General features: G+C 47.3%; 1 protein-coding gene across 2 annotated transcripts in view; it reads left to right on the top strand.

Annotated features, from left to right (window-relative positions):
- Positions 1 to 25,910, top strand: part of LOC115075806 (mitochondrial import inner membrane translocase subunit TIM16-like) — a 497,551-nt gene that overhangs the window by 448,167 nt on the left and 23,474 nt on the right. For both annotated transcript variants that reach the window (XM_029576599.1, XM_029576597.1), the window contains exons 18-24: positions 4,346 to 4,432; positions 5,624 to 5,766; positions 15,505 to 15,609; positions 17,577 to 17,662; positions 18,543 to 18,684; positions 18,835 to 18,924; positions 20,633 to 20,749. In XM_029576599.1, coding sequence (XP_029432459.1) covers positions 4,346 to 4,432; positions 5,624 to 5,766; positions 15,505 to 15,609; positions 17,577 to 17,662; positions 18,543 to 18,684; positions 18,835 to 18,924; positions 20,633 to 20,749 — 770 coding nt within the window. The remainder of the gene's footprint in view (positions 1 to 4,345; positions 4,433 to 5,623; positions 5,767 to 15,504; positions 15,610 to 17,576; positions 17,663 to 18,542; positions 18,685 to 18,834; positions 18,925 to 20,632; positions 20,750 to 25,910) is intronic.

The raw sequence follows: 25,910 nt of genomic DNA, 5'->3' as shown, positions 1-25,910 counted from the left end.
GGCTGCCCGCCCCCCCCCCCCCCCCGCTGCCGACCCGCCCGTGCGAAATCGGGAGAAGGGACTACCGGATGCCGCTGATGGCTGCCCACCGGCCGCCTGGACCCACGGCCCTCCGACAGGTATTTAACATTTTTTTATTTTTTTATATAACACACAGGTTTTTTGTTTTTTACACTTTTTTAAACTTCCTGGTGCCTGTCATTTCAAATGTCATTTGAAATGACAGGTACCAGCGCACCCAGGTTTTTTGTTTTTTACACTTATACACTTACCGTAGCAGGCCCGAGCCTTGCTACTTTTTCGTTTGTTTTTTTTTTGCTTCGGGAGGAGGGGACCGGACGGGACCAGGGCGGGTAAGCAATGTTTTTACACTACACTACACTAACTCCTACTAGGGGGAGGCAGTAAACTAGCAGGTTAAGGCCGCGGCAGAACAGCGGGTTACGGAGGAGATAATATTAGCGCCCGTTACAGTATCGCAGTGGAATAGCTAATTCCTTCATTATACAGCTTTTTCGTTCATTTACATGCTGGGTGCGGAAAGGGTTTAGGAAAGGGTTTAGGAAGCGCTAAGGACGCATGAAACTGGAGACTGTATCGCTGAATGGCCTTACTCGTCTGTATTGTGCGCTCCCAGCACGTTACAGACGGGGAATCTTTAACTCAATGTTACTGTATCGACCTGATAGCCGGATAAATCCGGAAAGGCCTACTTAGATGAGTATGTCTTAAAAAACTACTTAGCCAGATAAGTCTAAAAAGCGCTTCATATCTGGCAAATGATACATTCGGGTTTTTTATGTCAAATTTTAAAGGAATATGGATTTTACACTTGTGACACCCGTAAATTGGCTTTTACATGCATAAATCGGGGGATTTTCTAACGTGTGCAGCAATGAACTAGCCAGATTTACCAATAAGTCTGCCAGTTGACTCAGCCCATCTGCAGCTCATGAAGACCTTCCTGGCTCTTCGGCCCATTTCACCCAGACTCCTCACCCAATCATTTTTTCATTTCTAAGAAGTTTATGATCACTTACTCCTGATACTGAGCAGCAGTAAATTGCTTATAAGATTACCATTTACTTGCATAAATGTTGGCCCCTTCCTCAGAACACCCATGGCTTACCTCGTCTTTTACATGCGCAAATTAACTTGCATGTGATTTACCTGTCAATGTTGAGGCTTCTAAAAAACTATATACTCGCAGATATGCTACTTTACATGGGTAAGTGCTAGCTTTTACGTTCTCAGCTTTCGAAAATTCACCTTAGAGAGCTGATCTAATGAAAGAAAATCAGGAACCCGTAGGAATGGTTCAATACCCTAATCCAGAGGCTCCCAGCCTGGGGTCCATGAGCATCCCGGGAGATCCTCCAGAAGGCCATCCGAGCTTGGGAGAAAATGAGCGGGCTGCTGCTCCCTGGGATTAACTGAGCTGCTGCCACAGGCCAGGAGAGTGAGGGTGGAGCCTGCTATGGCCCCCAAAATAAAACCTGGTCCCATGTTGCTGCAGACCAGGAGGGGGAGCGACAGAGAAGGGGTTGTTCAAACCCATCTGGAAGCCTCGAACCGCACTGCCGCACGGTTAGCGGAGGTGGGGGAAGAGAGGGATGGGCTGCAGCCCTCAGGGACCATAAACCCCACTGCTGCGCTTTGGCGGCGATGCGGCGGTCAGAATCGGTGCAGCCTCTGCCGCACACTGAGGAAAACATTTCCCACTACTGCCAGCAGTCTCGCAGAGTGAGAGGAGAGCTGCACCAAAAAGTGAGTAGGATGGCTCCGAGGAAATGGAACTGGGGTTGACAGCATGAGGGAAAAAGAGAGCAGAGAAGGAATGAGGCCGGAATGACGGAGAGGGAGACAGGAATCCATGATTGGCCTGGTCAAGGGGAGTGAGAGAAGGAGAGGACCCCCGGGAATCACGCTGGACAGAGGTAGAAGGAGAGGGAGGGATAGAGGGTCACCACGGATCAGGAGAGAAGAAGGGAAAGGGGGGCCACCAGGGATCAAGGAGGACGAAGGACAGGACAACAGCCAGGTGTGGCTATGACATTAATCACCAAAGTTATTCTTGGGGGACTCGGTCGGACATGGAGATCTCACAAGCCTTCCTCCCTTTGAAAAGCAGGCCATTGGTTTGCTTTTTCTAAAACCTAAATTATTTTGTGACTCTCGTGTTCTCTGTATGTGTTTGTAAGAATCATAAAAGAAAAGTGGGTTAAAAAAGGGGCAGTCAGTTTTCAGGGAGAGGACATTTCAAAGCTTATGTGGGTAAACACCTGTTTACCAATGTAAAAAGGCCTTTTTGGAAATTGCTGGGCCCACGCCGTGAACAGCAGCAGAGTTTTACCAGCGGGGGAGGGGGGAAGGAGCAGGATTAGGTTTGGGGGAGGGAAAGTCCATGCAGGGATTTAATTCCAAAACAGATGCAAAGTGCACAGCTAGAAAAGTCCTGGCTCTCCCCCCCCTCCCCCGCTGTCCCTTTGGTTTCATTTTCTGCCGCGTCATGCCAAGTTGCTCCCTTTTCCCCATTGCAGCTGGACTGGAAGGTGGAAAAGGCCTCGGTCTTCAAATATGAGGGCAGTTTTTAAATAGCTTTGGAAATTGCCCCCTCTGCGTATTCAGTCCAGATCAGTTTTATACATCTGGAGTGCGCATCATTATTTCTTTTGGAATGGCAAGGAAAAATGAAAGGGGGGGGGGGGGGGTCTGTGAAACGTTTTGAAGCTGAAAAGGGGCCCATGTCCCCTGAAGGGCTGGGAACCCCTGTCCTAACCTTTAATTCCGAGCGTTTTAGGAGCGATTTCCAGATGTGGTTTCCATCCTCAGTACCATGCAGTTGAACAGAGAGTTCATCGTTCCACGTCTGCACAAGATGATCGGGTGGACCCGCACCACATTTCATTTCCATAATCCCTGGGTAAATAGATGTAATTATTTTACATCCTATATCCCTCTTCCTATCTGCCAGCTCCTCCACATTAGACTATTTTGGCATCTGGCTTTCGATCTCAAAAGAGTGCCATTTAATCTGTGAGTTGATGGACTGTGTGTTTCCTGCAATATAAAATAACATTTTTAAACAATAAGATTATAAGATTCAGTAGTTAAATCTTTAAACAAATTAATGTTATCAGATGACCATAACTGCCAAACAAATTTTATAGCCAGCAGTGGGCAAGGCTGGCTGAAGAGGTATAGACTGACACTTCAGGATTATTGTGAATGTACCATACCATCCCAAATATCTGCATATAGAATGGAAAATTGACAAAACATGCGTCAGAATTGTCATAGGGCGTGAGCAGCAAGAAACTGGCTCTACTTTTAGGGTCTGTGTCCTGTGGGAGCAGGCTGGATTCACCCCCGCAGGAGTAGAGAAAGATCACAGGGCAAGGCTTGGGCTTCTCTTCTGCCTCACTAGCCCCCTCCTCGCAGGTAGAGCCCTTGGGTTCTAGGGGCTTGTAGGGCTTGGCTTCTTCAGCTGAACATCATGGTCAAGGTAAGTCAGGCTGAATGAGGCTGGACAAGGCTGGAGAGACTGGACAAGACAGGGGAGGCACAGGCAGGAACTGAGGTCAGGCACAGGCTGGACATTATGGCAAAGACAGGCTGGAAGCTGAGGACTGGATACTGGGCACAGGCTGGAGAGTGGATGCAGGGTCGGCCTGGGGATTGGTTGTGTACAAGCTGAACCAAGGACAAGGCCTGGCCAGGGCGGCACAAGACAGAACAAGGATTGGACTGGACTGGACTAGATAACGGCAGGCAACAATGAACAGGGAAGGCCAACAGGGCACAAGGCTGTTGTGAAGAGAGCACCATGGGACTTCTGTGAATTCATTCTACCAGCCCAAGATGGTGGCATGTCTCTCCAGTCTGCTTGATCCTGCTTAACTTGAAACATTCTAAATGCATAGGATGGGGAGAGGTGAGCACTTTAACATGAGAGAATTTTACAGAGTCCTCTATTTGCAGATAAATCCCTCACGTACAATTAACAGAGAAACAATCTTAACATTTTCTCACAGAACAGGCAGGATGTTTGTTAGGAATGTTATGCTTCTGAGGGTTGGAAGTGGTATTTTTATAACACTTCTTGAGGTTGGGAAAGATATCTGTCGTGCTTCTCGCAGTTGGGAGTGATTTTTCTGCCATGCTGTTTAGTACTGGGATTAAATATATCTAATACTAGACCCAGCAAGCTGAGTCTAGACTGTTAAGTCTTAGGTTGTGTCAGGAATGTTTTCTGTGGGGGATTGTGAACCTGGACCATCTGTCCCACTCTTTCACTGTACTGTCCTATGTCCATCACTGTTCTCATTGCTTTCTTCTCGTTTAGCTGGAGAAGATGCCAAAATCCGGGTGTGGCGCATCCCTGAAGGTGGTCTGCAGGAAACACTGTCTGAACCAGAGGCTATTCTCAGGGGTAAGACCACAAGCAAAAATGGAGCACCCAGGACCTGAGGGGGGAGCACAGAGCTCCTGAGCCTCCAGCAAGGGTCTCAGGAAAACACAGTTCCCGAGACTCAGCCAGGGTCCCAGGGGAGCACACAGCTCCCGAGACTCCAGCCAGGGTCCCAGATAGCACCCAGCTCCCGAAACTCAAGCCAGGGTCTCAGGAAAACACATGGCTCCCGTGACTCTAACTAGGGCCCCAGAAGAGCCCACAGCTCCCGAGACTCCAGCCAGGGGAGCACCCAGATCCTGAGACTCCAGCCAGGGTCCCAATGGAACACTGAACTCCCTGACAGATTCCACACATCTCAGAGGAGCACAGAGCTCCTGAGATTCCAGCCAAGGTCCTAGGGGAACACACACCTCCCTGATATATTTGAGCCAGGGTCCCAGAGGGGCAAGGACCTCCCTAACAGATTCCATGCAGGGGAGCACAGAGCTCCTGAGACTCCAGCCTCATTCCAGAAGCATCTGTGCTTCTGGAATGGAGCTATATAGTCTATAGGTTAGGACCAAACCCCAAATCATGGAAGGAAACACTTTTTAATAACTGTAATACTATTCACTCTGACTGAGAGGGTTCCACACATCCTTGGGGCATAGCGTGTCGGACTTTCCAGCTTCGTGACTGAATTCTGTATTCAAACTATGCAGTGATGGGACCTTGTATCACAACGAGGACAATTTTCAAAGCCTCCTACCCTAATTAATTGCCCTTCTGTGCCTCATTAAAATTCTGTGCGGGCTTTTAGAACACTTACGTGTTTAGCCGGATGTACCTGGTGGGATGTGTTCAGAAAAAACCACACATGTAGATTTCATTTTGAAAACTGTGTGCATTTGTTTTGTTGCAATCAAAAAAAGAAAAAAGCTGGTGCAGATCTATGTGGATGCTTTGTAGGCAGTTTTCAAGGTCAATCCAGCTGCATAGCTTCTGTTTTGAAAAATAGTAAGCAGGGCCCTAGGCATGTAATGACAAAGCACCCACAGATCCTGAAGTTCTGTGGGCTTTCCAGAACTTTCCCCCAATGTATGCTACACATAGGAGCACTGCGTCAGGCTGGGAGCCTGCCAGGTATGAGCCGGGTGGGAATGGGTTGGAGGGGAGGGAAGCAGGGGCTGGAGAGACGAGAAGCATTTTCATTTTTCTGCACTCCTCAAGGGCATACCGAGAAAATCTATTCCATCAAGTTCCATCCACTGGCCGCAGACATCCTGGCCTCATCTTCATATGACATGAGCGTGCGGATCTGGAACCTGGGTTCCGGGAAGGAAGAGCGGCTTCTGACTGGACACAGCGATCAGGTAGGAGGAAGGGTGAAAGAAGAGAAATAGCATCCAGAACCTAAAATCCTCTGGCTTCTTGCTGGAGTCTCCAGTGATTAGCTTTCTCTCCGTTTTTCCCACATTATTTGGCCACCATACACCTGACTTTGGAAGAGAGAGGGGAAATCTATACTAAGGGCACTGCTCAGTTTTTACTTCTGGTGGAGGCCGAAGGGTAGTCAGGGTAGAAATAGCAAATAGAAAGCGGAGTTGCCTGTACGTACCAGGATCAGTCCAGACTGCTGGGTTATGCCTCCCTTCCAGCAGATGGAGTCAGAGAGAAACTGAAAAGGCACCTCCCATATACCCTGGTGGGCCACCTGCAATCCCTCAGTATATCTCTGACTCCAGCAGATTGAGAGGCATAACCTGCGGTCCTGATCCTTTTAAAATGTATCAATTGGTGCACAGGTTTGCTCCTAACTCCTCTGACTAGATCAATTGTTTATTCCTTAGGAATTCTCACAAGTTAGACTTTAAAAAAAAAAGTTATTTCCTTTTCAATTTCTCTCTCTCCTGGCGCTAGCGCAGCTGCAGCATAATTTGGTGGCAGGCCAGGTAGGGCAGAGCCCTGAAGACTGGTTCCCGGAGCTTAGGTTCCCTGAGGGGCTTGGGGGAGAATGTACCGGTGGGCCGGTCACTCTCTCCCCCCCCCCCCCCTAATTGGTATACCAGAGGTTTTCATTGTTCTCTGAAGGGGGCTTGTGCATAAAGGGCTTGTTTCTTTATATATTAAAAAATAAATAAATAAATAACAGCAAACAACAAGCGTCCAGAGAATCTCACAGCCCGTCGGTGACGGGTTAGAGTTGGGTTTCTGTTTTCTCAGCCCCGGCCTGCCGCGCTTTCGCCCCGGGGCCCCGGAGGGGGTGGACTCTCCACTCAGCGAATTCGCGTGCTTTTTTACTCAGCCGGCATGCCGCGCGCTTTGAACTGTGCTTCCTGCGGAGATTCAGGGACCCGGCTTTCTCGGGAGGGTCTCTGCTCCCAGTGTATCCCCGGGGGCGAGGGACCCTCCCGACGGCTGGGGGCTGCCCGCGGTCTTTCTCTTTCGCGGCCGCGTGAGCAGCGAAGCAGTCCAGCGGCTCGGGGGCAGAGACCTGCCCCGCCCCCACTTGATGCCGACGCGACGGCCATTTTGGATACGCCGGGTATGGACGCTGATGCAGCGTCGGAGGAAGGAGATTTTTCGCGGCTTCTCCGCCTGCACTGAGCCCGCAGCAACAGCGTGATCCAGACTCCTCTGCAATTCCTCGAGGGGCTTCAAAGAGGCCGCAGCCTTTTTCTTCTAGATTTATTTTGTTAATGCACAAAGCCCACCTAGAGGCTGAGGCTGACTGGGAGGAGTCCCCCCTCCTAAGCTTTTTAAGCCTACACCGGAACAAGGTAAGGCGGGGATCCGCCTTCCTCGCCCTGCTATGGATCCAGATCCGGCAATTCCCGAAGCTGCGGACCCTTACACTCAGGACATGGGAGGGGATGTGGACAGCCATGTTCCTGTGGAAGGGGATGATCCTCAGATCCTTAGACTTTTTAGCAAGGATGAATTGGATCCTTGAATCCCACAGGTCTTGCGGGAATTGGAAATTCTGGCTCCGAGTCCCGAAGCGGACTCTGTCCCCGGGGATACTGTTTTAGCAGGGCTTAAGGGTCCTCCACAAACTTTCCCATTTCGCCATAAACTTTTCCAGATTGTATCCAGGGAATGGGATTTCCCCGAGGCATCATTAAGGGTTAGCAGGGCTATGGAAAAGCTGTACCCTTTGCCGAGCGATTCCTTAAATCTCCTTAAGATCCCCAAGGTAGACTCTGCCGTCATGGCTTTTATTAAACATACCACTATTCCAGTGACTGGCGGAACGGCGCTCAAAGATCTTTAGGATAGGAAATTGGAAATCTTATTGAAGCGCATTTTTAAGTGTCTGCGCTGGGCGTCTGGGCTGCGGTCTGTAGCAGCCTTATGCAAAGGGCTACTCTCCGCTGGGTTCAGCAATTACTGACAGCCCAGGAGCTTCCTCCTGAGGAGGCAGAACAGGCTAACCGCATGGAGTCCACGGTCGCCTATACAGCGGATGCATTGTATGATCTTCTGCGCGCACCATGCTTCCGCGGTGTCGGCAAGGTGGCTCTTGTGGCTAAGACACTGGTCGGCAGATGCCTCCTCCAAATCTCGTTTGGGTTCTTTTTCCTTTAAAGGAAAATTACTGTTTGGGGACGAACTGGAGCAACTCATTAAAGATTTGGGGAACAACAAAGTGTTCAAGCTGCCTGAGGACAAGCCTAAGCAGTTTCGCTCTTCGGAACGTTCAGAGGCCGTTTTCGCAGGCAACGCCGTTTTCGTGCAGGGAGGGTTCGTCCTCCACGCAGCGGCAATCGTCATCCCGGACACAGACCTGGTCGCCTTCCTTTCGGGGCAGGAGGCCTCCCATGCCTTTACCCCCAATAAGTCTTCACAAAGAGGGGGCACGACCCATTCCTCTGTTCCTCTGATCGGGGGCCAGTTGTCCCACTTTTGGGAAGAATGGGTCAAAATAACGTCAGACCAATGGGTGCTAAATATTATAAGTCACGGTTACGCTTTGGATTTTGCTCAGCCGCTTTGTGATCTCTTTATAGTTTCTCCTTGCAGTCTCCCAGACAAACAACTGATAATTGCTCAGACACTATCTCGGTTGCAGGCGTTGGGAGCAGTGGTTCCAGTCCCACCCGCCGAGAGTAGGACCGGTCGTTACTCCATTTACTTCATAGTTCCCAAGAAGGAGGGCACCTTTTGACGGATTCTGAATCTCAAGCAGGTCAACCGAGCTTTATGCGTGCCGTGTTTTCAGATGGAGACGCTGAGGTTGGTCATCGCAGCCGTCCACAAGGGCGAGTATTTGGCTTCTCTGGATTTGACGGAGGCTTATCTGCACATCGGAATTCAGGCACGCCATCAGATGTTTCTTCGGTTCGAGATCATGGGGGGGCATTATCAGTTTTGCGCCCTCCCTTTCGGTTTGGCGACGGCCCCCAGAGTGTTTACCAAGGTGATGGTCGTAATTGCAGTGTCCCTCCGACGTCGGGGAATTTTGGTTCATCCTTACCTGGACGATTGGCTCATCTGGGTGAAGTCAAAAGCGCTTTGTGAGATAGCGGTACACTCAGTGTTGAACAGCATGCAGTCCTTGGGATGGATAGTGAATTTTGCCAAGAGCCATCTTATACCATCCCAGGATTTGGAATTTCTAGGAGCCCGGTTCAACACGGCGGCGGGCAAGGTGTTCCTCCCCCGTCAGCGCATGGTCAATTTAATGTCTCAAATTCAGAGCCTCCTGGCCCTTCCTTTGCCCACGGCATAGGATTATTTGCAAGTGTTTGGACATATGGCATCTACCCTGGAATTGGTCCCCTGAGCTTTTGCTCATATGCAGCCATTGCAGAGGGCACTACTGTCCCGCTGGGACCCCAAGTCGGAGGACTATGCCCTGCCCTTACCCTTGATGGAACCTGCCCGGTCCAGCCTCAGTTGGTGGTTGGTACCGGGCCTCATCTTCAGGGGGTGGACCTGGAACCACCACCATGGATCATCATTACAACCGATGCCAGTCTTGACAGGTTGGGGAGCAGTCTGTCAATTCAAATCTGCTCAGGGGAGGTGGTCCCCTCGACAGACCAAATGGTCCATCAACCAATTGGAGACCAGGGCAGTACGCCTGGCCCTGCAGCACTTTCTTCCCTTGGTCCACCACAGGGCGGTAAGGATTCTCTCAGACAATGCGACAACGGTGGCCTACATAAACCGGCAAGGAGGTACAAGGAGTCGTCTGGTGGCGTCCGAAGCAGATCTGTTGATGGCCTGGGCGGAACGTCACCTGAGCCATCTAGCGGCCTCCCACATCGCGGGAGTGGACAACGTTCAGGCAGACTTCCTCAGCCGACAGCGATTAGATCCCGGAGAGTGGGAGCTGTCACCCGAAACGATGAGACTCATTATTCGTTGTTGGGGAATCCCGCGCCTGGACTTAATGGCGATTCGGAGCAACGCAAAAGTGGCTCGGTTCTTCAGTCGAAGGGGAGAACACGGGTCGGAAGGAGTAGATGCTCTGGTGCTTCCGTGGCCCCCAAACATCCTGCTTTATGTATTCCCTCCTTGGCCACTGATAGGGAAGGTTCTGAGGCGCATAGAATCTCATCAGGGGATGGTCATTCTAGTAGCTCCGGAATGGCCAAGGAGACCATGGTTTGCGGACCTTGTCACCCTAGCGGTTGACGGCCCCTTCATCTGAGCCATATTTCGACTCTGCTGCATCAGGGCCCCGTGTCTTTCGATCAGGCGGATTGCTGTTGTCTAGCGGCTTGGCTTATGAGAGGCAGCAACTCAGAAGGAAAGGTTATCCGGAAGCAGTGATTTCTACTCTCCTCAGGGCTCGTAAGACATCCACTTCCCTGGCATATGTCAGGGTGTGGAAGGTTTTGAGTGATGGTGTGATGGGTTGAAAGTGTCCCCACAAACATAAGAACAAGAAAATGCCATACTGGGTCAGACCAAGGGTCCATCAAGCCCAGCATCCTGTTTCCAACAGTGGCCAATCCAGGCCATAAGAACCTGGCAAGTACCCAAAAACTAAGTCTATTCCATGTTACCATTGCTAATGGTAGTGGCTATTCTCTAAGTGAACTTAATAGCAGGTAATGGACTTCTCCTTCAAGAACTTATCCAATCCTTTTTTAAACACCGCTATACTAACTGCACTAACCACATCCTCTGGCAACAAATTCCAGAGTTTAATTGTGCATTGAGTGAAAAAGAACTTTCTCCGATTAGTTTTAAATGTGCCCCATGCTAACTTCATGGAGTGCCCCCTAGTCTTTCTACTATCCGAAAGAATAAATAACAGATTCACATCTACCCGTTCTAGACCTCTCATGATTTTTAACATCTCTATCATAGCCCCCCTCAGCCGTCTCTTCTCCAAGCTGAAAAGTCCTAACCTCTTTAGTCTTTCCTCATAGGGTAGCTGTTCCATTCCCCTTTTCATTTTGGTAGCCCTTCTCTGTACCTTCTCCATCGCAATTATATCTTTTTTGAGATGCGGCGACCAGAATTGTACACAGTATTCAAGGTGTGGTCTCACCATGGAGCGATACAGAGGCATTATGACATTTTCCGTTTTATTCACCATTCCCTTTCTAATAATTCCTAACATTCTGTTTGCTTTTTTGACTGCCGCAGCACACTGAACAGACGATTTCAATGTGTTATCCACTATCATGCCTAGATCTCTTTCTTGGGTTGTAGCACCTAATATGGAACCCAACATTGTGTAATTATAGCATGGGTTATTTTTCCCTATATGCATCACCTTGCACTTATTCACATTAAATTTCATCTGCCATTTGGATGCCCAATTTTCCAGTCTCACAAGGTCTTCCTGCAATTTATCACAATCTGCTTGTGATTTAACTACTCTGAACAATTTTGTGTCATCTGCAAATTTGATTATCTCACTCGTTGTATTTCTTTCCAGATCATTTATAAATATATTGAAAAGTAAGGGTCCCAATACAGATCCCTGAGGCACTCCACTGTCCACTCCCTTCCACTGAGAAAATTGTCCATTTAAACCTACTCTCTGTTTCCTGTCTTTTAGCCAGTTTGCAATCCACGAAAGGACATCGTCACCTATCCCATGACTTTTTACTTTTCCTAGAAGCCTCTCATGAGGAACTTTGTCAAACGCCTTCTGAAAATCCAAGTATACTACATCTACTGGTTCACCTTTATCCACATGTTTATTAACTCCTTCAAAAAAGTGAAGCAGATTTGTGAGGCAAGACTTGCCCTGGGTAAAGCCATGCTGACTTTGTTCCATTAAACCATGTCTCTCTATATGTTCTGTGATTTTGATGTTTAGAACACTTTCCACTATTTTTCCTGGCACTGAAGTCAGGCTAACCGGTCTGTAGTTTCCCGGATCGCCCCTGGAGCCCTTTTTATATATTGGGGTTACATTTGCTATCCTCCAGTCTTCAGGTACAATGGATGATTTTAATGATAGGTTACAAATTTTTACTAATAGGCCTGAAATTTCATTTTTTAGTTCCTTCAGAACTCTGGGGTGTATACCATCCGGTCCAGGTGATTTACTACTCTTCAGTTTGTCAATCAGGCCTACCACATCTTCTAGGTTCACTGTGATTTGATTCAGTCCATCTGAATCATTTCCCGTGAAAACCTTCTCCATTACGGGTACCGCCCCAACATCCTCTTCAGTAAACACCGAAGCAAAGAAATCATTTAATCTTTCCGCGATGGCCTTATCTTCTCTAAGTGCCCCTTTAACCCCTCGATCATCTAATGGTCCAACTGACTCCCTCACAGGCTTTCTGCTTTGGATATATTTTAAAAAGTTTTTTCTGTGAGTTTTTGCCTCTACAGCCAACTTCTTTTCAAATTCTCTCTTAGCCTGTCTTATCAATGTCTTACATTTAACTTGCCAACGTTTATGCTTTATCCTATTTTCTTCTGTTGGATCCTTCTTCCAATTTTTGAATGAAGATTTTTTGGCTAAAATAGCTTCTTTCACCTCCCCTTTTAACCATGCTGGTAATCGTTTTGTCTTCTTTCCACCTTTCTTAATGTGTGGAATACATCTAGACTGTGCTTCTAGAATGGTATTTTTTAACAATGACCACGCCTCTTGGACATTTTTTACTTTTGTAGCTGCTCCTTTCAGGTTTTTTCTAACAATTTTTCTCATTTTATCAAAGTTTCCCTTTTGAAAGTTTAGCACGAGAGCCTTGGATTTGCACACTGTTCCTCTTCCAGTCATTAAATCAAATTTGATCATATTATGATCACTATTGCCAAGCGGCCCCACCACCATTACCTCTCTCACCAAGTCCTGTGCTCCACTGAGAATTAGATCTAAAATTGCTCCCTCTCTCGTCTGTTCCTTAACCAATTGCTCCATAAAGCTATCATTTATTCCATCCAGGAACGTTATCTCTCTAGCGTGTCCCGATGATACATTTACCCAGTCAATATTGGGGTAATTGAAGTCTCCCATTATTACTGCACTACCAATTTGGTTAGCTTCCCTAATTTCTCTTAGCATTTCACTGTCCGTCTCACCATCTTGACCAGGTGGACAGTAGTATACCCCTATCACTATAGTCTTCCCCCGACACACAAGGGATTTCTACCCATAAAGATTCAATTTTGTATTTAGTCTCATGCAGGATGTTTATCCTGTTGGACTCTATGCCATCCCAGACATAAAGCGCCACAACTCCTCCCGGGTGCTCCTCTCTGTCATTGCGATATAATTTGTACCCCGGTATAGCACTGTCCCATTGATTATCCTCTTTCCACCATGTTTCTGAGATGCCAATTAAATCTGTCATCATTCACTGCTATACATTCTAATTCTCCCATCTTACTTCTTAGACTTCTGGCATTAGCATACAAAGATTTCAAAGTTTGTTTTTCGTTTGTATTTTCATTCTGCTTATTAATTGATAGGGATAAGTTAGAATTTTTTAGCTCACGTAAGTTTTTAGTTACAGGCACTTGGACTATTTTTCTAATTATTGGAACCTCACTGTTGGGATGCCCTAATTCTAATGCATCATTAGTATCCTTTGAAGATACCTCTCTCCGAACCATGCGCTGCTGATAGTGCATATTTTGGCGTTTTTACAGGAAGGGTTGAAAAAGGGGCTCGCTTATAATTCCCTTCGGGTCCAGGTTGCAGCCTTGGGATGTTTCCGTGGTAAGATTGAAGGTTCTACCATTGCGCAGCATTCAGATGTTGTTTGTTTTTTGCGCGAGTTCAAACATTTACGTCCTCCGGTATGGCCGCTTTGTCCATCCTGGAGTTTGAATTTGGTTCTCCATGGTCTCTGCACTCCCCCGTTTGAGCCTATCAAGTGTGCCACTTTGAAAGATTTAACTCTCAAAATGGTTTTTCTCGTGGCTATTTGTTCAGCACGTCGGGTTTCCGAGATACAAGCTTTGTCATGTAGGGAACCATTTTTATGAATCACGGATTCAGGAGTATCACTGCGAATGATACCCTCCTTTTTGCCGAAGGTGGTCTCTTCTTTTCACGTCAACCAATTGATACAATTACCCTCTTTCTCTGAGGAGGAGATCAGTTCTTCGCATGGTCGCGACCTACGGCGATTAGATGTTCGAAGGATACTGTTGCGATACCTGGAAGTCACAAATGATTTTCGTACTTCGGAAATACTTTTCGTCTTATGGTATGGTCCAAATAAGGGATCTAAGGCTTCCAAAACTTCTGTTGCTCGCTGGCTAAAAGAAGCTATTGCTTCCACTTACATATGTCATGGGCATTCAGTTCCGAATGGTCTTAAAGCTCATTCTATCCGTTCTCAAGCATCATCATGGGCAGAAAGCAATTGTTTCGCCCCAGAAAATTTGTAGGGCGGCTACCTGGAAGTCTTTGCACACGTTTGCTGAACACTACCAGTTGGATGTTCGGAGTCCAACTACAGATTCTTTTGGCAGCAGTGTGCTTCAAATGGGACTTTCTGTGTCCCACCCCATTTAAGGCGGCTCGGGTACATCCCAGCAGTCTGGACCGATCCTGGTACGTACAGGGAAAGGAAAATTAGTTTCTTACCTGATAATTTTTAATTTTCGTTCCTGTAGTACCAAGGATCAGTCCAGACGCCCGCCCAAAGTGTACAAGTCCTGCTTGTCTGATTCTGTCAATTTTCTCCTTTACAGATTTTATCACGGCATCTTGTCAGATGTTTCATAGTTTTGTTATCAATAGTTCATATTTGGTTCAATAGTTCCAGGGAGTTTTGTTCATATTGGTCTAGTCATTGGTTGTTATCCTATATTATATTTCTTCTGCTTTGATATTGATTATACTGAGGGATCGCAGGTGGCACACCAGGGTATATGGGAGGTGCCTTTTCAGTTTCTCTCTGACTCCATCTGCTGGAAGGGAGGCATAACCCAGCAGCCTGGACTGATCCTTGGTACTACAGGAACGAAAATTATCAGGTAAGAAACTAATTTTCCTATGATGAGCGGTATACACAATCGGTGAAGACCGCAATTATGGATAGTATAGCGCTAAAGAGTTCACGGATCCTTATGCTGGATTAATCGAAAAAATGAAAACAAGGAAGGAATTTAAATTAAGCGTTTTCCACCTTTTATTGATAAGTGATTGAGAGAAGGTTTGATAGAGAGGATTGAGAGAAGGTCCGAAACCTTCTCTCAATCACTTATCAATAAAAGGTAGAAACGATTGTGTATACCGCTCATCATCTCCGCTTTCTATTTGCTATTTCTACCCTGGTTACCCTTCGGCCTCCACCAGAGATAAAAACTGGGCAGTGACCTTAGTATAGATTTCCCCTCTCTCTTCCAAAGTCAGGCCGCCATGGTTGGCAGGATTCAGAAACATCGTGCAGGTGATGTGCTTGGATTCCAGAGTGAGTGAAGGCAGGTGAATGGCATGGCTCAGATGACTGGTGCTGAGTTTAAGGCATTGTTGATGGCTAGCCTCAGAGGAGGCCTTCCTCCCCAGCTGGTCTTATGACTGCTGCTTCCACTAGAGTATTCACTGGGAAGCGTTAGCTAGATTCTAGGAAAAGCCTAAATAAGCAAAGGTAAAGTTGAAATTACCTTTGTTGATTGGACACTGTTGTATTTCCTGTTTTTGTCTTACACTTAAATTCTGTTGGTGGTAGATCTTCAGCCTGGCTTGGAGCCCGGATGGACAATTACTAGCAACAGTCAGCAAGGATGGCAAAGTACGGCTGTATGAGCCCCGCAAATCTACAGAGCCGGTGCAGGTAAGAGGGGCTTCTCCCCACTCCTGCCACTGAAGAGCCCTTCTCCCTTCCCCTGCAGTGCACTGACACCTAGGAGAGAGTCCTCCGGGCCAGCTGTGATACATAGGCCCAGCACTGTTAGAATCTCTTCGCTAATGCTTTCTACATTGGGAGGACTGCAAGTCCAAGCCAGCATGTGCCTGGGGATATGTAACACCTGCCTCTCAGGTTTGGATCAGAATGTTCTCATCCAGTTACAGGTAAACACTAAGGAAACACATTCTAGCGCCTCAGTATGAGAGCCAGGCTCCCCCAACCAAGGACAAAAGTGTTAGCCATGGACAGGCACAGAGGGGCAGGCAAGATTCATGCAGAACAAAGAGAGATTAAGGAAAGAATTTACAGGATCCCTAAAGGGAAAGGCAGCTAGGGATAATCTACAGCAGTGTTCTTCAAGGGAAGACCTGGGGGCCAGTGGTGGCTCCTGTGGTTCCCTAGTGTGGCCCCTGTTGATGGTTTGGCTCCTGGTTTGCACATTTTCCTCTATCACCATGGTGTAAAAGGAGGCTTCTGTCGCAGGCCAGTGATGCAAAGGCGGCGCCTCAGTGGGTCCACACCGGCCGAAGAGCAACAGGAAGGGAGGGAGGGAGGAGTGACAACCAGTGGGAGGGTGGCAGCAGTGATGAGGGAGGAGTCAGCGGTTGCACTATTCCTAGAGCGAAGCACAGTAAGAGAGGCTGCTGTGGGATGGGAGGGTGGAGGGGACTGAGAGAGAGGCTGCTGCAGAGAGGGAAGGGGTGTGGGTTGAGAAAGAGAGGGATGCTGTAGGGGGTGGGGCTTCAGAGGCTGCTGCTACTCCATAGGAAAGGGGAATTGGGGGGGGGGGGGGGAGAGTCAGAGGCTGCTTCTGCTGCAGTGGGTAAGGGAGTAGAGGGTCAGGCTGCTGTGGAGTGTCAGAGGCTGCTTTGAAGAGAATGAGGGAGAGGCTGTGACTGCTGCGTATTGCAGGAAGGGAGCTGAAAGGAGGGTGAGGCTGCTAGGGGACTGAAAAGATGAATGGGGAAATTAGAGATTGGAGACAGGGTGAGAGAGAAAGAGAGAGAGAGCCTGGTGGCACGAGGGAGAGGGAGTTGAGAGGACAGGATAGTGGTGGGGACAGGATGCCATTAGCATGCACCGGTCAGTAGTGTTGTTGGCTTTTGGCCCTGTGTGGACAAATTTGTTGGCCCTCTTCCAGTGCCTTTAGATCCAAATTGGCCCCCTCTTAAAAACTAGTGAAGGGCACTGATTCTGCAGTATGTAGGATCTGCGGACGGTGAGACAGTTCTGGCCGGCACAGGCTGGGTGAGCCTCTGGACCTCTCCTGGGCCTGAGAGCAGGAGAATAATTTTCACCTTGGTACCATCACTGCCTGTAGTTCCCCAGAGGGCTTCTTCCTTCCTCCGGGTCACTGCAAACAAATCCTTGTTCAGCAAGGAGAGGGGGACTACTGACAGCCGCAATCTACCTGTCTTCCTTCAGCCAAAGTCATTGGAGCGTTGGCCAACTAGTGTCTCATTTGCTGAGAAGGAACAGGCCCAAACTTCAGAACAGAAGTTAAAGAGAGGGATTCCTGGGGGGGGGAGTGGTGATGTTGGTTGTGGGGGGGGGGGTTTAAGCAGCACTTGCACATGGGATTTTCAAAAGTGCATACACTATTTTATCCAAGTACTCAAACGGGTGATCAGTATATTGGCACTTTTATCTTCCATTCTTTACACTACCCAATGTTCAAAGAGAAAACTAGTAGTTCCTCTCTAATAATTTGCTGCAGGCAAGACCAGTAAACGTACCCATGCATGGTGGAACTATGCAGGCTAATTGGAGATTGCACCCTCCACTATGTGCAATGAGTTTAATGGTCTCAGCACAGGCATTCATCCACATCTGAATCCCAGCAGCTGCCAGTCTCCGTCCCAGAAATACATGTCTTGTTCCACCTTTCACAGGAAGGTCCAGGGCCGGAAGGAGGGCGAGGAGCCCGGGTGGTTTGGGTATGTGCTGGCAAATACCTTCTGGTGTCGGGATTTGACAGGTAAGGGTCAGCATCATTTTCTCAGCTCTCATCACTTACATCTCAGGAGAAGCTAGCGCTACAGACTCCTTCACCTCTAGAATTTTGAAGGAAACTTGCACTGCTGCTGCTGTCTGTGCTGTCCCTGCTCTGTGACCGAGCAGCAATGTGTGAGGGAAGCTTGCATTGCTGCTGCTTGTGCTGTACCTGTGACTGGAGCCACATGTGTGAGGGAAGCTTGCACTGTTGCTGCCTGTGCTGGGTACCTGTTTTGTGCTGGGGCAGTAGGTGTGAGGGAAGCCTGCACTGCTGCTGCCTGTGCTGTACCTGTGACTAGAGCCACATGTTTGAGGGAAGCTTGTACTGCTGCTGTTCTGTACCTGCTCTGGGGATGGAGCTGTGTGTGAGGGAAGCTTGCACTGCTGCTGCTGCTGCTGCTGCTGCCTGTGCTGTCCCTGCTCTGTGACTGAGCAGCAATGTGTGAGGGAAGCTTGCACTGCTGCTGCCTGTGCTGTCCCTGCTCTGTGACTGAGCAGCATGTGTGAGGGAAGCTTGCACTGCTGCTGCTGCTGCCTGTGCTGTCCCTGCTCTGTGACTGAGCAGCAATGTGTGAGGGAAGCTTGCACTGCTGCTGCCTGTGCTGTCCCTGCTCTGTGACTGAGCAGCATGTGTGAGGGAAGCTTACACTGCTGCTGTTCTGTACCTGCTCTGGGAATGGAGCTGTGTGTGAGGAGAGGCTTGCACTGCTCTTGCCTGTGCTGTACCTGTTCCGTGGATGGAGCATTGACTTCAGAGTTCTCCTGACTAGTCAGGATTATCACAATCTCCTTTTGTCTCTTAGTGCTAGAATAATTGTGCAGGCTCTGCTTTTCATTAATGTGCTCTGCCTTTATTTATTCAGCCAAAGCCAGCGCCAGCTGTACCTTTACAGTGCTGAGGCTCTGTCCCAGGGTCCCACCTGTTCCATTGGCATTGATGTGTCTCCATCCACCCTCATTCCTTTTTATGATGAGGACACGAGCATCGTCTTTCTAACTGGCAGGGTAAGTGGTGCATGGGGTGAGCTTCAGGAGAGATTCTGCAGGCAGAGCAGAGCATGGGACTCCGTGTGATTCCCTTCAAGGGAATGGCTGTGGTCAGTCCCTCCCACCCGCCCGCTCACCATCTCCTGTCGCCTTCCCTGTTCTGTTTAGGGTGATACAAGAGTCTTCCTCTATGAGATCATTCCAGAAGCTCCTTTTTTCCTAGACTGTAACAGCTTCAGTTCCAGTGACCCTCACAAGGTAAGTAGCAAGCTGTGCTTGGTTTCTAGTGCTTAACACCGAGGGATGTTACCTGCCCCTTTGCAGGATCCCGTGATCACTGTAATCTCAGTGCCAGTACGGACTTATCACCATGCACCAGAAAAGGGGTCCCACAAGTTATCATGTGAGGAGCAAAGTCAGCATCTCTCACGCCAACAGTGGCTCGGATGTTAATGCCCAAGCCCCTGTGTGAATGCCAGGAAGTTGCTCATCAGACCTCTGCTGCATTATAAAGTAATATGGAAGGAAGATAAGCAAAGTATCATCTTCATCGTTTATCCACCAAGAGTTCAGTGCATGTAACGAGCAAGTTACAACAGTGAACATTCTGCGTGAATGCGTGAGTTTCCTTAATAACAGGCCGCATGCTGAATTTCTTAGCTTGGCTTGTCTCCAGCCTAAAGATTTTAGAGAGCAGCTGAACGGGAAGAGGAAAGAGAGAGCTGCTGAGGAAGGGCAGGAGGGAAGAGAGAACTGCTGAGCAGGAGTGGGGGAGAGCAGCAAGGGACCATTGAGTGGAATGGTGCTGCCTAATTGCGAGCCTATTATTGGGCCGCATGTTGGTTTATTTAAAAGCCTGATTTAATAATGATGAGGAATCGGTTGGCCTCCCGCTGGAAAAAGTACAGGCAAATGAAGATGAGCTGGCCACATTATTATTCTCACCTGCTTCGCCGTTTCTGAAAAGGCCACTTTTATCGTCTGATACCCTCCAGGTGTGGCATTAAGTGAGAACATTTTAACGTATAGCAGGGGAGGTGATGACGTACCTCTGGATGCACTTTTGCACCTGATGGTAGAGAATGGCAGAAAAAAGGTTTCATCTTCAGGCAGCAATTCTAGGAGGAAAAGGATCTTAAGACGTGTCAGACTCTCAGGCATGATTTTGGTAACAATGAGCTTAACCTCATATATATTTTCAACTGAAGCACGCTCTGGAGCAAATTCTGGACATTAGTGGGCCATTGCGTGAGCTTAACAGGATGGAGAGCTTCGTTAACAACTCGAGTGACTCATCCAGAGATATTTCAGTAATCTGCCAGGGTACCGTGCCAGCCAAGTATGGAATGGACACCCTTCAGCACTTCATCTCTGGAGATGGTGGAGTGCAGCACACCGTATCTCTGTCAGCGCCAAGATGGTGAAGCTCACGGTTAGGGTACTGCACAGAGCATATCACTCTCCCTGTTACTTCTCCATGGTGGTTTGCCCATGCATTAGGTGGTGGGAATGTCAGGCGGTGAAAACAGTTTTGAGTTGGTGTCCCTCAGGAAAATGTTGATATTGTTAGCCAATTCTTGCATCTTAAACCTTTGGGGAAGGTTAGAGGGCTCGTTGAGTCCCTTCCAGGATAGAACATTGATATCTCACCTCTTACTTGCAGCCTGTTTCACAGTTGCCACATGCTGGAAATTGAATCCTTGCATGGGCAATCATGTAAAACTGCTGATTTTGAAAGACTGAGATATGGACTAATTGGGGAAAGGTCTGTGTGATCAGATTTGGGACTGCTTCAGAGTGTATTCTGGACGGGATGCGAAGAAAGCTGACAAACGATGCTATGGTTCTGAAGATGTGCTGTTGAAATATGTGTTTAAATGATGTCACAAGATTGTTTTTAAAGTACCTTGAAAACTCTTTAAGTGCTTATTTAATGTAAATAGAGATTCTTTTGCCTGTTTCCCAGGGCTTCCTCTTTCTGCCCAAGACGGAGTGCAATGTGAGGGACGTGGAATTTGCCAAGGCTCTGAGGCTCCGGCAGACTGCTCTGGAACCCATCGTATTTAGAGTTCCAAGGGTGAAAGTACGTGCAAAGGGGACATCCTTCTTTCATCTTTTTTTTCTCTCATATTATCCCTGTCATTTACAGCCCAGATTCTTCCTGTGATATGCCCCTGACTGGTCAACCAGTTGGGACAGCAGAGAGATTCCACGCTCTAGGGTCGGGTGGCCAGTGCAGGGATGGATATAAATACTGGGCACCTATAGGCAGTGGGGATGGGGGAGATGTGGTGGTCCCCTCATAAATAATTGGAAAATGCGAGGTGGGTGGGATGGACTCCTAGCCCACCCCCTTGAAGTCATGAGAAGTACAGGGAGGGAAGGATAATGAAGGACTCTGGATAGTTCCATTCCTTTCCTAATAATTCCTAACATTCTATTTGCTTTTTTTTTTTACCGCCACAGCACACTGAACCAAGAATTTCAAAGTACTGTCCACTGTGACGCCCAGGTCCTTCTGCCTTGTTACATCTTCCTGCTTCACAATGATTTGTTTCAGTTCTTCTGCATTTTCACCACTGAATACAGTTTCTGATTCAGATATCTCTCAAACATCCACTTCAGTAAACACCAAAGCGAAAAATTCATTCAGTCTTTCCGCAATGGCCTTATATTCCTTAAGGGCCCCTTTAACCCTTCAGTCATCTACCGGTCCAGCCAATTCCCGCACAGGCTTCCTGCTTTGGATATATTTTAAAAGGTTTTTATTACGAGTTTTTTGCCTCTAAAGCCAGCTTCTTTATAAATTCTCTTTTAGCCCTCTTTATCAATGTTTTACATTTAACTTTCCACTGCTAATGTTTTTCCTATTTTCCTCCGATTGATCCTTTTTCCAGTTTTTGAAAGAAGTGCTTTTGGCTAAAATAGCCTCTTTCAGCTCACCTCTTAACCATGCCGGCAGTCATTTGGCCATCTTTCCACTTTTTTTTAATGCAAGGAATACATCTGAACTGGGCTTCTAAGATGGTATTGATAAACATTGTTTCTTCTTCCAAAAGGAAGCCCAACACTTAGTTGTATATATTAGAAAGCCACTCACAATTTTTCAAAGAAGGTATACATTTTTTAGAAAATTTTTGAAATTTATAGAATTTATAATGTTCTTATGGTTGCATCATCAAGCCTGATAATGTGCCTACCCAGTTTGCAAGCGGAGGCCGTCCGGTCTTTTAATCATTTGCGGTCAATAACATAAGAGAAGGGCTTTAACATCATAATGTTGATGTTTATTTCTTGTATGCAAAGTTTACTGTTCTATGTAATGGCAGTGCCAAAAGTTCTGTATAATGACACTGTCAAAAAGTTTTAGTTATCTGTAAACCGATACGATGTGCAAACGGCTATCGGTATATAAAAAACCTATAAATAAATAAATAAATAAATAATGAAAAACTTTAAAGATGAATCTGATATTCATTCAGACCCATTCCTCTCATGGTAATATTTTCATGAAACTTTTAAAGAAAGTGAGACCTAATCTCAACTTATTCAGCTCGACAACTGGCCGATGTTTCACAGAACACTGCTTCATCAGGAGCTGACAGTATTAACATTTCATCATGAATCCATTAGTTTAATCACCGCTTCATTTTAAGTCTGTTCATATTCCTAAATCACAAAAAAGTTCTGTGTTACAATGAAATCAACTTTATAATATATTACCGTACTTATCTTCTGTTGGCAATATACTCCGACCTTTCATCCGGACAACCATAGTCTCAAATGCTTTTAACCAAAAGGAACAGAGATCATCTAGACATCAGCTGTCAGCTTAAAACATCTGACCATCCAATCAGGGAATACGTAGACGTGATGATGTAAAAATCTGTGTCTAGACTGTCATTTAATTCAAGTTCTGCATTCAGTCCTTTAGGATATAATATATCAAGTCGATAAATCCACTTCTGTTCAGCTTGCAACAATTTTTTATTTAAATCCCCTCCACGCCAATGTGGAAGTATCTGTTTGATCATGCATATTTTCAACTCCTCGAATGTATGTCCCATCTCAAGGCAATATGGAACAATGGGTGCACTCATACGATTCGTTAACAAATTGGATCGATGTTCAATCATTCTGGCTCGCAGCTGCCGTGTAGTTTTGCCTACGTATAACATTTCACAGGGGCATTTAATCATATATACACCCCCGTCGACTTACAAGTGGTGTGTTGTCTCAACATTATAGTGAATTGAGGATTCATGCAACTCTATTGCACTTTACTAGTGCACACCCACAGAGGCTGAAAGAGAATCTGCCCGTGGGTCAATTTTTTAGGATTCGTCATCTTTGTTTCTCGGTAGAAGAATACCAACAACAAGCAATAAACCTAAGTCGCCGTTTTTTAGAACAAGGGTATCCAAAACACTGTGTGAAACAGGCATTTTTGAGAGCCAGATTTACTAACAGGGATTGGCTGTTCTTATCGCATGAGGAAGAAGAGGAGATGCTGACATGTGTAGTACCCTTTTCTCCAATGGTGCCTATGATAAAGGATGTGATTTTCCAGAACTGGCACATTTTACAAAATTATGCTGAATTTGAACTCAGACCTAGATTTACCTATACTAAAGGTTCTAGTCTGAAGGACCAATTAGTGCATTCTGATTCAACGATTCAGCCAGCAAGACGCAGTGATGGCTCACATAAAGCCTGTGGATCAAGCGCGGTATGTCTCAGTATGATGACTGCTACCTGTATTGAGTTGACGATTCCTCAATTCACTATAACGTTGAGACAACACTCCATTTGTAAGTCGACGGGGGTAGTATATATAATTAAATGCCCCTGTGAAATGTTATATGTAGGCAAAACTACATGGCAGCTGTGAACCAGAGTGATTGAACATCGATCCAGTTTGTTAACGAATCGTATGAGTGCACCCATTGTTCCATATTGCCTTGAGATGGGACATACATTCGAGGAGTTGAAAATATGCGTGATCGAACAGATACTTCCACATTGGCATGGAGGAGATTTAAATAAAAAATTGTTGCAAGCTGAACAGAAGTGGATTTATCGACTTGATATATTGTATCCTAAAGGACTGAATGCAGAGCTTGAATTAAATGTATTTTTGTAAATGAGTAACAGTCTAGACACACAGATTTTTAGGGCATCACGTCTACGTATTCCCTGATTGGATGGTCAGGTTGTTTTAAGCTGACAGCCAACGTCTAGATGGTCTCTGTTCCTTTTGGTTCAAAGCATTTGAGACTATGGTTGTCCGGATGAAAGGTCGACATATATTGCCAACAGAAGATAAGTAATATATTATAAAGTTGATTTCATTGTAACACGGAACTTTTTTGTGATTTAGGAATATGAACAGACTTAAAATGAAGCGGTGATTAAACTAATGGATTCATGTTGAAATGTTAATACTGTCAACTCCTGATGAAGCAGTGTTCTGCGAAACATCGGCCGTTTGTCAAGCTGAGTGTTACGCTTGGGCTCCGGTCAGGAGTCGTGAACACCACCCAGCAGGGTGGCTCCAGGTGGAGAGAGACAGGAAGCTAGAAACAGTGTCAGGTTCCAGGCTGGGTCAGGGCAGGCAGCAAGTATCAGAGTCTGGGTTCAGGCTGGGTCAGGGCAGGCGGCAAGTAGCAGTGTCTAAGTACAGGCTGGGTCAGGGCAGGCGGCAGTCAGCAGTGTCTGGGTCCAGGCTGGGTCAGGGCACAGTAAGCAGGGCAAGGCAGGTCAGAAGGCCCGTAGGCCACACACACACACACAGAAGGCCCGTAGGCCACACACCAATAGCGGGGCAAGGCAGGTCAGAAGGCCCGTAGGCCACACACACACAGAAGGCCAGTAGGCCACACACCATAAGCGGAGCAAGGCAGGTCAGAAGGCCCGTAGGCCACACACACACAGAAGGCCCGTAGGCCACACACCATAAGCGGAGCAAGACAGGTCAGAAGGCCCGTAGGCCACACACACACAGAAGGCCCGTAGGCCACACACCATAAGCGGAGCAAGACAGGTCAGAAGGCCCGTAGGCCACACACCATAAGCGGAGCAAGGCAGGTCAGAAGGCCCGTAGGCCACACACACCCAGAAGGCCCGTAGGCCACACACACCCAGAAGGCCCGTAGGCCACACACCATAAGCGGAGCAAGGCAGGTCAGAAGGCCCGTAGGCCACACACACACAGAAGGCCCGTAGGCCACACACCATAAGCGGAGCAAGGCAGGTCAGAAGGCCCGTAGGCCACACACACCCAGAAGGCCCGTAGGCCACACACCATAAGCAGAGCAAGACAGGTCAGAAGGCCCGTAGGCCACACACACACAGAAGGCCCGTAGGCCACACACCATAAGCGGAGCAAGGCAGGTCAGAAGGCCCGTAGGCCACACACACCCAGAAGGCCCGTAGGCCACACACCATAAGCGGAGCAAGGCAGGTCAAAAGGCCCGTAGGCCACACACACCCAGAAGGCCCGTAGGCCACACACCATAAGCGGAGCAAGGCAAGGATAAGCCCGAAGGCCGCGCAAGGCAAGGAAAGGCCCGAAGGCCACGCAAGGCAGGCTAGAGCAGGGAGCCCAGGTGAGCTCGATGCCGAAGCACCGAGGCAACTGTCAGGCAGGGTTATAAGGGCACACCCAGAGCATAGAGTGGACATAGGAGATGGACTGGGCCTGTCAGGAGAGCCAGCACTAGAGGGACCCCTGGTGGTGAGGCGGTAGCACAGCAGCCACAGCCGTAACACTGAGTAAGTTGAGATTAGGTCTCACTTTCTTTAAAAGTTTCATGAAAAAGAATATCACCATGAGAGGAATGGGTCTGAATGAATATCAGATTCATCTTTAAAGTTTTTCATTATGATGTTAAAGCCCTTCTCTTATGTTATTGACCGCAAATGTTTAAAAGACCTGATGGCCTCCGCTTGCTAACTGGGCAGGCACGTTGTCAGGCTTGATGATGAAGCCATAAGAACATTATAAATTCTATAAATTTAAAAAATTTTCTAAAAAATGTATACCTTCTTTGAAAAATTGTGAGTGGCTTTCTAATATATACAACAAAGTGTTGGGTTTCCTTTTTGGAAGAAGTTATTCTTAAGTGGGAATCATGATTTGTTCTTCTTTTGTATATTGATAAACATTGACCATGCCTGATGTAAACTCTTAACCTTTGTAGCTGCAACTTTGTTTCTTTTTTATTATTTTCTTCATTTCATCA

The sequence above is a fragment of the Rhinatrema bivittatum genome, chromosome 14, assembly GCF_901001135.1.
Source record: "Rhinatrema bivittatum chromosome 14, aRhiBiv1.1, whole genome shotgun sequence".
NCBI lineage: Eukaryota > Metazoa > Chordata > Amphibia > Gymnophiona > Rhinatrematidae > Rhinatrema > Rhinatrema bivittatum.
This window is presented reverse-complemented; position numbering and strand designations above follow the sequence as displayed.